Source organism: Thunnus thynnus, chromosome 11 (genome assembly GCF_963924715.1).
Source record: "Thunnus thynnus chromosome 11, fThuThy2.1, whole genome shotgun sequence".
Classification (NCBI taxonomy): Eukaryota; Metazoa; Chordata; class Actinopteri; order Scombriformes; family Scombridae; genus Thunnus; species Thunnus thynnus.
This window is the reverse complement of record NC_089527.1, coordinates 9,496,694-9,510,391: the sequence shown is the minus strand read 5'-3', so window position 1 is coordinate 9,510,391 and position 13,698 is coordinate 9,496,694. Positions and strand designations below refer to the sequence as shown.

General features: G+C 40.1%; 1 protein-coding gene across 1 annotated transcript; it reads right to left on the bottom strand.

The window, feature by feature from the left end:
- Positions 1–2,316: 2,316 nt before the first annotated feature.
- On the bottom strand, positions 2,317–11,104 carry gjc4b (gap junction protein gamma 4b). Its single transcript, XM_067603107.1, has 3 exons — positions 10,910–11,104; positions 3,987–5,166; positions 2,317–3,831 (listed from the first exon to the last, which is right to left on the bottom strand). Exons 2-3 carry the CDS (start codon positions 5,131–5,133, stop codon positions 3,818–3,820), a joined length of 1,161 nt encoding a protein of 386 aa, XP_067459208.1. The 5' UTR covers positions 5,134–5,166; positions 10,910–11,104; the 3' UTR covers positions 2,317–3,817.
- Between the last annotated feature and the right edge of the window lie 2,594 nt (positions 11,105–13,698).

The window sequence follows — 13,698 nt, the reverse complement described above, 5'->3', positions numbered from 1 at the left end:
GCCCTGGCTTTTGACTTACAGGGAGCATTTTTACATACATTCACGTCAAGTTTTTTGAACTTTGACCATGTTTAACAAAGACATTTGACATCATAAGAGTATAACAAATGACAGAAAATCACAAAAAGAATGATAAGTCCCCTTTAAGATAAAAGGGGTCAATTTTAGACAATGGTATGTAGAAGAAAATAGTACATAATCACACATTACTATGGAAATATTGAAACAGTTTGTAATAGTTTTGATCTCATTGAAGAAATCAGTGTAGGGTGCAAACTGTAGACCAGCATTGTAGATCATTGTAAACCATCTAAACCATCATTCATGTGAGGTGGTATTGTTATGACCATTGTACATCATAGATGATGTAGCACATTCAATCTATTGTATGTGCTACATTCAATAGATGGATGGAGTGATTAACTGACAATGAACCAAACTAGTTATCTTGAGTTTTAACCTAATTTCTGTGAGGTCATCATGTATTGATGTTTGATGAAAACATATAAAACATTCAAAATGTTTTTCTATGCCTAATAACTTACCAGGTAATATATTTCGTTTGTTTTTAAATGCACAGAGATATGAAAAATAACAGCACTTAACACAAAAAATGTTCAGAGTTTATGACACTGTCAGATAGTTTTGTTAGATACTGTCTGATAAACATCATCTGCAGTTACATTGTGAAATAAAAGATATTGCACCATACATGAAATACTGGACTGTGACTTGCAGAAGTCAGACATCTGTTTTGTTACACAATAATGTCACGTTTTTGTTATTACAAATCATCGGTTGGGTGTTCTGATCGTCAGCATGTTAAAGAGTCAACTTTTTAGTGCAAGTTTTGGGGCTGCAGCTCTGTTATTAGTTTGGCTGTGGTTTAAAGTTTCCCTCCACTCAAAAATGTGTTTTTCTTCTTGTTCCTTCAGTCGGATGTTTGAGCTTCACTGTGCAGAATGACGTATGTGCAGAGACACTAGACAGCTGTTTTCACATTAATCTGCTGAAAGTGAAAAGTTTCTCTGTTCTCACCGGATATCTGCGTGAAAAGGTTGTACATATGAGCATGACTTGTGACATCAAAGCCAGCCACAAGTACGCAAGCGTGATGTGGAAACTTGAAACCTCCAGTGTAAATACACACTGAGTAGTAAACATCCGTAAATTCTGTATTTTTCGATTAGGAAGAAGGAATAGATGTCATTTTAAGGAGGGGGTCATTAAGGTTTAAGATGGATTTAAACTCTCTTAAATCTCATTTCTGTGTCCTCAGAAGTTATGGTTTGAATTGAACCTTTGGTTCATGGCCTTGATGACAGGAGTGGTGTTCTGTAAAATTGCCACTAGAGGTCACTGCAGGTTAAAGTTGAACATGCTGAGACTCAGAACTCTGAACATTTTTATGTTTTACTACATGTGACCCCATGAAGGCCAAACTAATGCAATGTAATGTTGCATTATTAAGGTGTAACGTGCTTTAATTTAATTTTGATGCCAAAAACAGGGTTACTGATTATCTGACAAACTGGAGAAGTCTGTTCAAAGCAACCATGAACTTACACAAAGGACACACAGTACAAGTCTGTCAGCAATGAAGGCCGGTAAGTGAATTGTTCAGTCAGCTGAGGATGCAATTTGCATAAAACCAGACAAAGGGTAAAAATATATTTATTTATATGTATTTTGTATATGATTGATATTTAGTGTTTTACTGTAGGGGGCACATATTACATTTGTATATAAGTATAAACTGGGGCTTGTGATAATCAAAGTGCAACTAGACTATGAATTATAATCAGTCAGTTCTTTCCTTAGCTGTCTGTGAACTGGTTGGCTGACCTGGAAAATCAGCAATCTGAAAGCTTGCTTGGTTACAACTATCCAAGGAAAAATAAGGTTGAATGAAGAAAAAGCATTATTTTCTGAATCACTTGTGTTGGATGGATCTTATACGGTAACTTCATCATACTTCAGGTTGAAGTGAAATTAGGCAATTGAAACTGTGCTTGTTTTGACTGATTTGGGTTGAATTTAGCATGCAGCTGTGTTTTAAACCTTTTAAACTACTAGTTTACCTGAAAAAGGTTTCAACACACAGCTAAGCTCCGATTTTAAGTGTCACCGCAGCAGCTCCTTATATGTTAAAAATCTAAATGTATTCTCCAAATACAAGCTTAATTACATTTGTCGCTGGCTGACTTTTCCCACAAGGCGTTGTTGCATATAAGGGTATCCTTTTACAAATTGATCAACAGAAACTTCATTCAATCGAGTGATGAAAGCAGACTGAAACCACTTGAAAAACTGGCATTTGTTGAAAAAAATTTATTTTAAAAACTAACCACAAAGTACTATCAATACAAAAAGTATAAAAAGTACAAAAAGCATTGCTCAAAAATAACTTGAGATGACAGTATTTGAGTTGGCACTGTGGGTATGATTCAGAATACAAAAGACGGCATCTTAGTAGAGCGCATTCAAGGCATTTGAATTCACATTGAAATGATTACATGGTTTACAACCCTCATTCAGACTCTGGAGCCGCAATAACGCCAATCCAGAAATCAGCACTTTAAAGACATTGAACATGACATACAGTATTATCCCTTATTTAACCAACAGATACAAATAAATCTGGATCTGAACCGACTGAGAAAGAAACATTTGTTGCTCAAGGCCAATGTGTACCTAATAAAATAAGCTGCAAGTTATAGAGTATAAAGAAAGAGCACATTTTTAAAGTGAAACTGCACTTGAACTCATATTGTACCAAACCATTGTCAGAATGCAGCAGTCCATGGATTAAATCAGACTTCAGGGAGCTAAGACAGCAGTGAATGTTGTTTTTAGAAAAGAAAATAAGAGAAAATAAGTTTGCCACAGTGACAAGAGCCTCTTTTCAATACCACAATACTCAAAATGAATAAAATAAAGAACAGTATCAAATACAAGTTTGAACAATACAAGACAATATCAAGAGATACATGTTTTTCAAGCATTACCCAGGTTTGTTTATTCCTTTGGACAAAGGCACCCCAAGTGTGTTCCAGTTTCCATACCTGGCACCAGACTAGAGAATGTTGACTGGTGCAGTGCCAACATTTAAAAAAAAAAATAAAATAAAAATAAGTGACACACTTGAAAGAAACCTTTGTATGAAAATTAACAACTCAAAGTCTTCATCAGTATGACAATTACTCCAGTACCTTTCTTTTAAGAGTGGTGCCTTGTCCATTTACCTTTTTGTTTGCATCTACAAGCACTCACTCACTGATTCACTTACTCACAAAATACAAAATTCAACTCTTACAGTTTAAACATGTTTTTTTTTTTTTTTGCACTACGACTGGCTTGGCCAAAAAATGCCATAAAATGGAGTTCCAGTTTCGGTCTAAGGCAAACTTGAGATGCATTCACTGTGAACTTCCAACAGAGGACAAACTCTTAAAAAACGACTAATAGTTCTAAGTCTCGTAATAAAAATATGAAAGAGAATAGCTGCCCTGAGGGAGAAGTACATGTTAACGGTTATTGTTGCACAGCGGTAGTTTGTAAGCACTTTGGATCTTCAGACAGGCTGGTGTCTCAAGTATTGCTGGGTTGAGACGACCGTTCTCCTCCTCCTTTGACTTTGATGTTCGACCACGGCTGGCCGTAACACTGAAAGGCTTGGGATGACTTCATCCACCTCAAGCAAGTTCATGACGTCACACACGTGCATACACACACTCCACTTGTTTGATTCCCTCATGTCCGCTCACTGCTCCTGATGTAAACTTTGATCTACAGTGTCAGCTGGACGGATGAGAACCTATGCACGGAGACCTGTGAACACAGAGATGGTGACCATGTTAGTAAAAGGGAGAAATTATACTACATTTCTTTCAAACTACAACCAAGGCTGAAACATGTAAGCGCTGATGTACAATGTTCTCAAACTGAAAATCTCTACTGCCTGAGGTGGAGGAAAGAAAAGGTACCTTTCTCACATGTACTGCTCTGCTTCTCCTGGGCAAAGTTTAGTCTGTTCTGTTCCACTGCGGTGCCATTGGACTCTGGGCTGCTGCTGCGTGACGGGCTGCTCTCCTCATTCTGGTAAGCCATATCCAGATGTTGCTGGGCCAGTTTTAGGTGTCTACGCAGTCTCTCCAGCTCTCGCGATGAAGCCTCGTCCCCGAACGACTCGCGGCCCGAGTCTCCCAGGTTATCCCTGAAGCCCATCTTTCCTGATGGGTCCTTCTTCAGAGCTGTGTGGTAGCCTGGAGGTGCAGACGGCTGGCGGCAGATGGAGGATCTCTGGCTGGCCAGAGCTGGGTGACGGGGGGTGGGAGGCCGAGGCCGTGGCGCGCAAAAGCAGTCACGAATACCGCTGTAGCCGAGGTGAAGGATCTCCAGCATGGTAAAGAGCAGACACAAAGCGCTGACGGCGTACATGATGAGCAGGAAGATTGTTTTCTCTGTGGGGCGTGAGACGAAGCAATCCACCGTGTGCGGGCAAGGAGAGCGTGTGCACACGTACGACGGTGCCACCTCCAGCCCATAAAGGATGTACTGTCCGAACAGGAACGACGCCTCAAAGATGGCACGTGACAGCAGCTGAAACACGTACACCTTCATGAGCCCGTCTCGCTTGATGCGACGGCGTCCGTCGTGCTTTTTGCTGGGCTTCTCCACGACGTCCTTTTCCTTATCTGGCTCGATCTCTTCCAGGATCATTGGGTCCTCCTCCCCGTTATCCTCCGCCTCCTCGTAGTCCCGGTTGGCGCCGCGGCTCACGATCGGCATCCGCTTTCTGTTCCGGGGCCGGTAGTCATCGTCCTCCATGCGGGCGATCTTATGCATGGCAAAGCCAAGGTACATAATAGTGGGGGTGGTGATCATAATCACCTGGAAGACCCAGAAGCGGATGTGTGACAGCGGCGCAAATGCGTCGTAGCACACATTCTCACAACCGGGTTGCTGTGTGTTGCACACAAATTTACTCTGTTCATCATAGTAGATTGACTCGCCCCCGACAGCCGTCAGCACGATGCGGAAGACGATGAGGAGGGTGAGCCAGATTTTGCCCACGAAGGTGGAGTGATTGGAAATCTCGTCCAACAGACGTGTGAGGAAGCTCCAGCTCATTTTGCCTCTTGAATAGTGGGGTACCTCTCAAATCTGCAAAGAAAAAGAAGAGACAAAAACTGAAATTAGCTGTCATTGTTAATAAAAGAAAGTGGTCATTGAGTGTAACAGCAATATGTAGTAGTCATTGAAAACTTTGACGCAATAACTGACATAGTAGAGACACTTGGTCATAATCAAAGCGACAGTTGAGGCCAGAATTAAAGTTGAACTGTATGAAACATTTAAATAAAATAAAAATATAAGCTCTTTTTCCACTACAATCCTAAATAATTATCTTATTACTTATGTAACTTATGTAATTTTGCTCCACCACATCTCAAAATACTTTGTCTTCTCAACTCCCCATGTTATTGCAATAATAGCCACCAGGTGGATCTACTATGTCACTGTTACAAAGCTGAGATGTCCCAAACACTAACATCACTGCTATGACGCGGGCATGTTCAGGCAAGGATCTCTAGAAAAGGCCTCAGGCGATGTTATCATCAAATCATGCGACCAAAAGTTCAACTAAGACAGTAAGCAGGGAGCATGAGGCATATCACAATGAAAAAACGATAAGGTTATGAACTCTCTGATGAGAAATGTGACTAAGCACCGTTCAAGGCCGTCTTTCCACTGTCCACTAAATGTAAAATACCACAACACCACCTCAAGATGTGTGCGATCAGTCTAATTACACTTGAACATTTTACACACACTGAATACAGATGTCACGTCCATTTTCTGGTACTCATTGTTTAATAATCTGACTGCCAAGACAGTAAAAGCTGACAATTAAAAAACACCAAAGAGGCAATGAAGAGCACTTGTGGTTTCACACCATCTGTGACCGACCTCGTAACAACCTCTGCTGAGTAATTATCCAAAGCTGTAAACTGTGCTACCAGGCTTGTGCCAAGTAGGTAAGCTACATCCAAGGGTGCTTACTGAAGCTAAGAAAACTCTACAGCTACCTATTCTATTACTTTCACAGCTTCAATTTACTGTTAGATTCACAAGGTGAATGCTACAACAGCACAGCAAACTACTTTCTTTCAGGCCTCAATTAATCTGTTAACCATTTGCTCTATAAAAAACATCAGATAACGGTGAAAGATGTCCATCATAATTTCTCAAAATTACATTTTCCAGCCTAAAGTGATGTCTTTCACTTTTTTTTTGACCAATTCACAGTCCAAACCCAAAGATTTTCAGTTTACTAAGATGAGGGAGTAAATATTCACATTTGAGAAGCTTGAACTGTCAACATTATCAATCATTTCAACACCAATCCAAATGTGTGAAATCATAAGCCATGGAATCTGCAGGTTTTACTTGCAGCCAAAAACCACTCAAACCTGCAGTGCGTAACCTTTACATATAAATGAACGTCAGTTACATTCACTCCCTTACCAAACAAGTTCACACAATGCTGATTAAGCCCATCAATTCCAGATAAATCTCTTTATTTCACAATATAGGCCTACACAGTTTTGAAATCTCCTGTCAGGCAGGACCTTCCTGCTCTGGCTGTTTGAATGCACATCCAGAGACTTCCGCCCGGCCAAGCCAGCTAACTTCTAGTTAGCTTTCTGCTAACTTGAATGGGGATAAAATAATTTAATCAAGTGGCTCCTCTAGACTTTCCAAATGTTATCAGACCAAATGGATCAAATTCTCATAGTGAAAAGAGTCATTTTTCAGGGGTTGTGTGACACTCAAAATAATTTGCAACAGTAGCGACAGAGTAGGCTACAGAGGAGCCAATGATGTAAGCACATTTTAACAGTGTTTTTGTAATTACTCTCACTGCCAGAAGGGGGAGACAAATGTCCCGCACTCCGACTTTAAGCAGATTTGTCTAATTATTCGCCGATAGGTGAACTGAGTAAATCATCTGTTTCTTTTAAACACTGTGCTTCACATATTTTCTTTAAGTAGTATGGTAGTAAATTCACTAGTATGCACACGATACCTAAAACCTAAAGTAACAAAGCTTTATCCAAAACACTCTCCTGACAGAGAAAGCTTCAAGCTTTACAGAAAAAAAAACTATGCATCTACTTAAACAGAAATCTAATATTTCACTATTTTTATTATAGCAAATGTGTGATGACTAAATAACTGATTAGATCATCAAATGTCAATGACACAACCAGAGGTCAAGGAACTTCTATTATATCACACCAATAAAAACATGTTGACTTTAACAGGTTTCATTTACAGTTCTAATGCATTAGACCAAATCCAAAATAAAACCAACATGTGAATGAGGAACAGTTGATCAGATTGTGTGCGTCCCTAATCTGTAAAAATAACCTGTTCACAAGTTGATGTTTTTATACAAAGAATGTAGGAAGTGAAAAATTGAAGAAAGAAAAAAAGCCAAATCAAATAAAGGGAAAATGACAAATGATCCTTTAACAAACTACCACTGAAAGGCCTTTAAAAGATGAAGCACCACCCCAAAATGCCCCAGCAGAGCTCCTTAACAAGAACGGTTTGTATTGTGCAATTCACAGGTATGAAAGGAGTACTGTATGAACATGACATTTATAACATTATGTTTGGAGGGAACTATCCCTTGGTAAATAAAAGGGTTACAATGAAGCACATATGTTTACAATAAGTTGCAGAAGCTCAGGCCCTCAGAACAATCAGCTGTTGAACGGACAGTTTCACGATTGACATCAGATTCTTTGAGGTTTACGTTGACTAAGAGTTCACACTCGGCTTGTAATCTGCGTTTTAAGAGTAAAACCACACACAGTGAGGTCAAGAGATTGTGAGATAGTGAGAGACATTATACTATCCTACTGATCGCATGTGCTGTCTTCGCAAGTTAGGTCAGTATGCAGTGGAACCAATCTGTGCACATGCCTTTGCACAAATGTTCCCTTCATACTACTTCGCCATTTTCATTCACTCTATCTTGTTTAACCATTTACTGCTCACAGTGGCTGCCGCTGTCATCGCCCCTTTTTTCTGTGGCTTTTTCTGCAGCGCTGCCTGTACGCAGCTGCATCCTGCATACAATCAGATACACCTGAATGACAGTACGACGACCTCACTGCCAGGTTTCCAGATCAAGATATCTGACAACGCTTTCCTCGGGGAGGGACGCAGTTTCATGCTGAAACCACATGCAGAGACACGTTTAGCACCAACTGATTGTATACAGAGATGCAAGAATTACTCAACAGCACAAAATTAATCACCATCTGTTTTGGTAATCGAATATTGTAGCAGCTTGCCAAATGTGATAATTAAGCTTTTATGTGTCATACATGATTTACTATCTTTGCATTCTGGGTTGCAGAAAGAACAAAATATTTAGGAGCATCATCTTCAACTCTAAGAAATAACAATGTGCATTTTTCTCTGTTTCTGACATTTTATAGACAAAATGGTTAAGAGAAATGAGGAAATGATCAGCATATTAATCAATTGTCCAAATTCTGTGATTCCAGCTTCTCAAATGTGAATATTTTCTGGTTTCTTTAGTCCTTTGTGATAGTAAACTTAACATCTTTGGGTTGTAGACTGTTGTGGACAAAACAGGACATTTGAGGACGTCACTCTTGGGCTTTGGGAAACCCATTTTCTAACATGATTTATTGATTAAATCCAGAAATTAAATCGCTAATGAAAAGAATCGTTAGTCGCGGCCCTGAAAATACACTGCAAGCGATCATTTTATCTTATCAGTTACATTCCACCATCACAGTGGTCGTCTACTGTGTATCAGTCATCTAAAATGCTCTCCTTTCAAGCTACAGAGGACATGAGGACTGGAGGTCAACAGCACACCCTGCTACTTGAAATGTAGGTTAAATGTCAGGAGTTGCCCAAAGCTGCTGTCAGAGCTGACGTCCCATGCCAAACTCAAAGCTGCAAATATGTAACTATTTCAGTTAAAAAGATTTTTTTTGTGTCATCTCCATGGTTGAGAATTGTTAGACATAAACTCGCTGACAACACGGTCCGGCCTGTGCTGCTATTCAGTGTCATTGCTCTTGGCGGCAACTTGCTACCTTTCTCGCTATCTGTACAAACAACGTCTGTTCAAACCTGAGTCGTCACATAGGAACCGCAACTTCTTTTTGTTGTTTTAACTTTTGTAATGGGTAATAATTAAACACCAGGATATACATGTCTCTTGAGGGTAGCTTTCCATTAGTAAAATAGGTAGACAATGACGTGAGAAGCTGTTACATCTAATAATTAGTACCTCTTCCTGCCATAGAGGGCAACAGTGTGTGGAAAGTTAAACAAGTCACCTTTAATATAACATAAATGGATCTCGTTCAGGTTATTTCATAAACTATAACCTCTTATACTAAAATAAATAAGCATTTTTGATAATGCATCGTCATATTTAGCTATTAAAAACCCATCTTTTGCATTTCTTTACTGCACTTTCTCCTCATTTATTGGCTGACATTTACACTAACACCTGCCAAGCTGATTTATCAGTCTAACTTTAGAGTAAACACACAAAACATGTTAAAAACTTAAATTTAGTAGACTTTCTTAAACGCTAATACCTTGAAGCTTGTGTTTTCCCCAAACAAGATGCTAGTATGTGACCAGTATTGATCAGATACACTAAAAGTTGCCTCTATCTAACATCTTTTCACTCTCTAAAAAAAAAACCACATCACATGTCAATTTCACATCCTTTTCATGTCCCGTCTACAGAGACAGCACAGGCATATCTATATGAAGCACTTCAAAGAAAAACAGCCCGCTTCAAAGTAAGAAGCAAAGTAGTTTCAACTGTGTGAGTCCTGTGGAACAGAGAGGCTTTTGTGGCTCTCACATCTGGGAAGCTAGATATACAGGGGTGTCCCCCTCCTTCATCCCAGACCCCGAAAGCTGAGAGGCCCGAGCTGGGTTTGAGGAAGTGGCAAAAAAAAAAAAAAAGGAACCAGAAAACCAAGTAGTGACTTCCAGTGAGCTGAATGGAGGTGGTGGGGATAAACTCATTCACCCTTCACATCACCAGGATACATGATGCCATAAAAACAATGTGGCTTGGTGTGGGTATTTTTTGTGGAAGCCTTGTTTTGTTGAAGCACCCTAATTAATTAAAAACACCACAATGTGAAATGGAAACATATCCAATTTGCATGGAGAAGAAGGGAGAAAAAAAAAATCCTCCTCGTGGCAAACGGGAGAAAACGTCACCGGGGTGTCCCACATGCTCCCACATACACATGTAGGTTAGGACGGGATTAATGCTAACACTGTTGTTCTTTTAATAAAAGGAAACGTGATGCAATTTAACACCTATTATCCAGAATGTGAGGATTTTGGATTGAGGCAACTTCGAGACAGAAAAAAAAAAAAAAAACATAATCCCTGCGCGGTCCCCCCCATCACCAAATCCAGTCCACACACTCAAAATGTCCGTCAAAATGACCAAAATACTCAACATACCTTGTCAATTAGCACGTCTCGTGGTGCTATGACAACAAATTGTGCACCAAATGTGCCGTAAATCACCAATAACTCACATAATGCGGCCAATTTACGTGTTTCAATCAGCGCCAGCTTGTGCGCGTAAACTTGCGCTGGCGTTTTTAAGGATGAATTTTTCCTTCCCTGGTTTGGTTAGACACTCTTTTAAATCACAGAAGCAGTTTTAGTAACAAGTCTTCTGGTGCAAACAGAAAACTTGAAGCTCGTTAAAGCATCGCTGTTAGCAAGAAGCTAAAAAAAAAAAAAAAAAAGCTGCGTGATGCTGGCGCGTCTCTGAGCCGCCACGCTTTGTTTGTCAAGTATTTACCTTGTGATATTAAGGTCCTCTGTTTCCCGACGGCTCCTCAAAGTTTCGAGAGCTTTTCCTTCCTTCTTCTCTTAATTAAAAGAAAGCTCTCCCGCTCTAATATCAAGCCATCCAGGAGCCTGCGTCCTTCTCCGATTTATGTGTGTTGTACTGCGGGGTGAGGACAAAGAATATTCCCAAATCCCCCCTTTTCTCCTCCCCGTTTCAGCCGGGCACCCCACCCCCTGTCTGCGCAGAGTGGAGGAAAACGATCCACTGCCAGCATTCCTGATGCAATCCTTGCTTCGTCTTTCGGTCTATAACTTCACCCTGGATTCAGAAGACTGAGAATAAGGCACAGTAACACAGTAAATCTAGGGAAGCGTGAGCAAATAATCAATATCTTTATGGTGTTAAAAAAAAAAAACAGAGCTGTTGGGAATGTAAAGGCATGTACTTTGAATGCAGCTGCCTTCAATCAATGCAAAGAATTTTAACTGCTATCAACAGAGCAAACATACATACAACTCCTTAAAGGATCAGTTCAATTTTCTTTCAATTTTGTCAATTTTGCCCAAATGAACAGTGAAGCAGGTTTTTCTTGACACAATCATCCCTCCTGTTCATACTGGACATTAGAAGATTCCTTTCATAATGCACTTAAGTGATGAGGGACAAAATCTACAAGCTGTGTTTTGTGCAAAAATGTATTTAAAAGTTTATCTGAAGCTAATGTGAATCTTCAGCCGTCTAAATTAGTCAAGTCAAGTAGATATCTTACAAAGTCAGTCTTTTTAGTGCCAAAGTTCCTGTTTTTGTTACTACGTCTGCGGATTAACTGGGAAAAACACAAACGGAATTCCACTTGATATGACTGACTCAATCTGCTGAAGCGTCATACAAGCGTCAGATAAACATTTAACATTTACATTTAGACATTAACATTTAGACAAGCAGTTTTGCGCAAAACGACTGTGTCGAAACACTTTGAATCATTTACACTGAAAGTTTATTTGAAAGGGATCTTTTAATAGCCAGTATGAACAGGAGGAATGATTACAGTGAGCAAAACCTCCTTCAGTGTTTATGTGGGCACTTGACTGTTATTTTAAGACATACTTGAAATTTGTGAACCTATCCTTTAAGGGTGCTTCATGTTATAAAATGCAAACGTGTTTTCCACATCTGCCCGCATTTCTTAAAGCAGCATGTGAAGATAACAGCAGTCACATACTGTATGCGGTCTGTTCTTGCAGCAGCCTTATCACCACCTTGGCGATGTGGAACAACATACGGCCTACTGATAGTGGGTGCCCTTCTTCCTGCTGTTGGGAAGTTGTTGCCATCATGAGGCCCCTTCCTCCGCCATGTCACACTTTCTTTTGCAAGGGCAGCACGTGCGTCTCCTCAGCCTTCCCCTCACTTTGCATCTCTTTGAACTATACACCCCACTTAACTGTGGCACTGTGTATCTTGCCAGAAGTGATCATTCTGCAGATGTTCATACACTCAATAAGGCTCATTACAAGACAAAGGAGAGTTTGCACTATTTTTATGCCAGGATTTATGTCCCCCATTAGGTCTTGAAGAGGTGTGGACTAGTGGTGGCATGAATCACAAAGTGAGTAGTCAGTTGCCTGAGCTCAGCACTATTCTGGAAAATAAAAAATGTGGCATCTACCATCTGAAGTATGGTGTTAGCCTTACAAAATCCGAGGGGAAATTTCCTTTAAGCAGTTGAATTTCCAGTAGGCTTACGCTGCAGTTTCCCCAGAGAAGTAAATGAGACATATGTGCGGTTACCCAGATTAAATATTACAAGCACCCAGTCAGCATAAACCTCCTGATTTTGTCACTCAAACTGAATGATCACATTGTTCTTCCAGGATCTCCTGAAATGCCAGTCTTCACTGCTTACCCACATCTCCGAAACAGAAAACGCAGACAAAGCAGATCGGCTTCACATATTGCTCATTGTGAATGGGCTGCAAAAAGTTCGGGATCTGCTGTGTTTTGTCTCTTTTTTTTTTCTTTTTTTTTTAAATAACTGGCCGTAACGAGTGAGAAGCGCATAAAAAGCAGCAGTTATTGTTTAATATCTGCTGCAAACAGGAGGTCAGTGGAGGAATGCAATGCCCTTCCCCCTTCTCAGAGAGCAGTGGAGTTCTATTGTGAACCACAAGCATGCTTTTATTCATAGGGTGTGATGTGGGGTGCCACAGTCCAAATGACAGAGACAGATAATCTGGAGAATGAGCGGCCCAGACTCATGGCTCCTTGAAACTATTGAATAACCACTGAACTGAGCTGGCTTGTTGCTAATGCAGGATAAATTGATGTGTTTGCATTAATATTGTACAGTTGCTCTTGATATTGACGCATTCATGATGGGATTTAGAGCAGGCATGTTAATGATTAATCTATGAAGATGAAGAACAGTTTATCGTGATTGCACTGTTTGCTTCTAAACACACACAAGGGTTAAACACAAAGTTAGCTTGTCTATATTTGTGAAGGACTCCATTATTCCCATTGTTGATGTACTGTAATAGCCTCTAAAACCCTGCTGTTGACACTGCAGTCAAGTCCAAATAGTGTCATTTTCAGGGCGTAAAGTGCCACATTTGAAGTGGGAAAGGTGCCATACATGTTGGGATGCATTTTATAACAAATATATATCGAGTCCAGAAAGCTGGAGGGGTTAAAATTGCCCACACTATACGAAAACACTTGTATTTTTCTCCATCTTCCATCCATGCTAAACCGACATGTTTGACATCCAAAAGCAGATTCATCAAAAACGCCCTCCA